Raw genomic sequence first — 2,500 nt, forward strand, 5'->3', positions numbered from 1 at the left:
GTCAGTGATCCTGTTAATAAAGCTAATAAGAGGTGAGAGAATGGATTTTAAAGATGGTCAGCGCTCCTTTAAAGGGAGGGGTCAGTGATCCTGTTAATAAAGCTAATAAGAGGTGAGAGAATGGATTTTAAAGATGGTCAGCGCTCCTGGGAGGGGTCAAAGGGAGGGGATTTTAAAGATGGTCAGCGCTCCTTTAAAGGGAGGGGTCAGTGATCCTGTTAATAAAGCTAATAAGAGTGATCCTGTTAATAAAGCTAATAAGAGGTGAGAGAATGGATTTTAAAGACGGCCTCCTCTCTCCCTCTCTCTGCAGACCTCGTTTGGTTTGGTTCGGATGGCAGCCGTCGTGCTTCCCTTCCTCTATATCGGGACTCTCATCAGTAAGAGCTTTGCTGCCCTGCTGGAGGAGCACGATATATTCGTACCTGAGGACGACGATGACGATGACTGAGGGGTAAGAGAGGAAGAGTCTCGCTCAGTGTCTTCAGTGTGAATTCAATGGCAAACGTTTCCACTAGAAGTCTCTCTCAGTGTCTTCAGTGTGAATTCAATGGCAAACGTTTCCACTAGAAGTCTCTCTCAGTGTCTTCAGTGTGAATTCAATGGCAAACGTTTCCACTAGAAGTCTCTCTCAGTGTCTTCAGTGTGAATTCAATGGCAAACGTTTCCACTAGAAGTCTCTCTCAGTGTCTTCAGTGTGAATTCAATGGCAAACGTTTCCACTAGAAGTCTCTCTCAGTGTCTTCAGTGTGAATTCAATGGCAAACGTTTCCACTAGAAGTCTCTCTCAGTGTCTTCAGTGTGAATTCAATGGCAAACGTTTCCACTAGAAGTCTCTCTCAGTGTCTTCAGTGTGAATTCAATGGCAAACGTTTCCACTAGAAGTCTCTCTCAGTGTCTTCAGTGTGAATTCAATGGCAAACGTTTCCACTAGAAGTCTCTCTCAGTGTCTTCAGTGTGAATTCAATGGCAAACGTTTCCACTAGAAGTCTCTCTCAGTGTCTTCAGTGTGAATTCAATGGCAAACGTTTCCACTAGAAGTCTCTCTCAGTGTCTTCAGTGTGAATTCAGTGGCGATGCTCTCTCTCTCTCTCCTCAGGTCAGTCTGGGGGTGCAGGAGGCTGTTCTGTGAGTCACTGAAGGAACCAAACCTCTTACTGTCGACCCAAGAAGGAAATTCAAGAACCGACCGAGACTTCAAAACACAAACCTGTAACGTCTCCCAGTTTGAAAAGCATCTCCCCCTATACCTTTATATAAAGTTTACAAGCCTTGTGAGCGATTATTAATTATTATTAAACTGCTCTTCAGTTCTAGCTGTGCTGTTGCAGTTATTGTATTGTGAGTCGGTCCAGCCCTGGCTGTAGGACTACAGCTCCCAGCATGCCTCTGCCCCCACGGCTGTGGTGAGGGATGCTGGGAGCTGTAGTTCTTTAACTGCAGTGGGCTGGGCTGGGCTGTATTACACTGTTTTGCTCAGTTTGGCTGAGATTTCAGGAGCCGCTCTTCAGTTCTAGCTGATCTGCCAGTTACTGTGTTGTGAGTCGGTCCAGCCCTGGCTGTAGGACTACAGCTCCCAGCATGCCTCTGCGGGCCGTGGTGAGGGATTCTGGGAGCTGTAGTTTTTTTTAACTGCAGTAATAGGAAACGCTGGGGAGCGAGTCCAGACTTTATGTACAAGGTGAGAGGGTCGCTAGTTAAGAAGTGAAGCCGGTTCCTGCGCTTTTAAACTCCGCCTCCTCGGCGATCGAGGGGAGCCCCTTCAGAGAGAGATGCCGGCGGACCCCCGGGGAACGAACGTGATTCCAAACGATAAATAAAACCACGGTGAAGTCACACTGCGCTTGGACACGGTTTGGGGTGTGTTTACTGTGCTGATCTGATTACTAACTTCATGCATCATTAACCCTTAGCGGTCTGTCTATACAGACACAGACACTGAGACACAATAAAATAAATTCACATCTCTATCTCTATCTATATACACAGTATCCACACACACACAGTATATATAAACACAGTAACCACACACACACAATATGTCTATATACACACTATCCACACACACACACACACTCTCTCTACATGCACTAAAATCCCAGTTGGACTCCCAGTACAGGAAACAAAACACACCAGCAGTCCCAATTTCCTCAGTTTATTGGTTCTTTCACACACAGAGACAGTTGTGTGTGTGTGCGAGTCTGCAATGGAGAGAAGATCATGTATCTGCATCAGGGAGGAAGTGGGGGGGGTTCAGGGGTCGTGACCCGTGTAGAACTTGGACAGGAAGTCTCTGGGTGTGGGCGTGTCCGTCTCGTGGAAGTAGCGCAGCACGTGGGTCCGCTGCTTCCACACGTTGATCGTCTCCTCCAGCTCCATCTTACCCTGAGAGAGAAGAGGAGACATGAACTACAGCTCCAGGAATCCCTCAGGAAACATGAACTACAGCTCCCAGAATCCCTCACAGCAAACAAGAACTACAACCCCCATAATCCCTCAC

General features: G+C 47.2%; 2 protein-coding genes across 2 annotated transcripts in view; one reads left to right on the plus strand and one right to left on the minus strand.

Moving 5' to 3' along the window:
* smdt1b (single-pass membrane protein with aspartate-rich tail 1b) overlaps positions 1 to 1,316 on the plus strand; it is a 2,648-nt gene extending 1,332 nt beyond the window's left edge. Inside the window, exons 2-3 of the mRNA XM_041237950.1 lie at positions 314 to 454; positions 1,100 to 1,316. Coding sequence (XP_041093884.1) covers positions 314 to 451 — 138 coding nt within the window. The 3' untranslated portion in view covers positions 452 to 454; positions 1,100 to 1,316. The remainder of the gene's footprint in view (positions 1 to 313; positions 455 to 1,099) is intronic.
* Positions 1,317 to 2,139: 823 nt separating this feature from the next.
* The window catches only part of ndufa6 (NADH:ubiquinone oxidoreductase subunit A6), a 1,841-nt gene continuing 1,480 nt past the window's right edge, over positions 2,140 to 2,500 (minus strand). The window contains exon 3 of the mRNA XM_041237941.1: positions 2,140 to 2,385. Coding sequence (XP_041093875.1) covers positions 2,254 to 2,385 — 132 coding nt within the window. The 3' untranslated portion in view covers positions 2,140 to 2,253. The remainder of the gene's footprint in view (positions 2,386 to 2,500) is intronic.

The sequence above is a fragment of the Polyodon spathula genome, chromosome 46, assembly GCF_017654505.1.
Source record: "Polyodon spathula isolate WHYD16114869_AA chromosome 46, ASM1765450v1, whole genome shotgun sequence".
In the NCBI taxonomy this organism is placed as follows: domain Eukaryota; kingdom Metazoa; phylum Chordata; class Actinopteri; order Acipenseriformes; family Polyodontidae; genus Polyodon; species Polyodon spathula.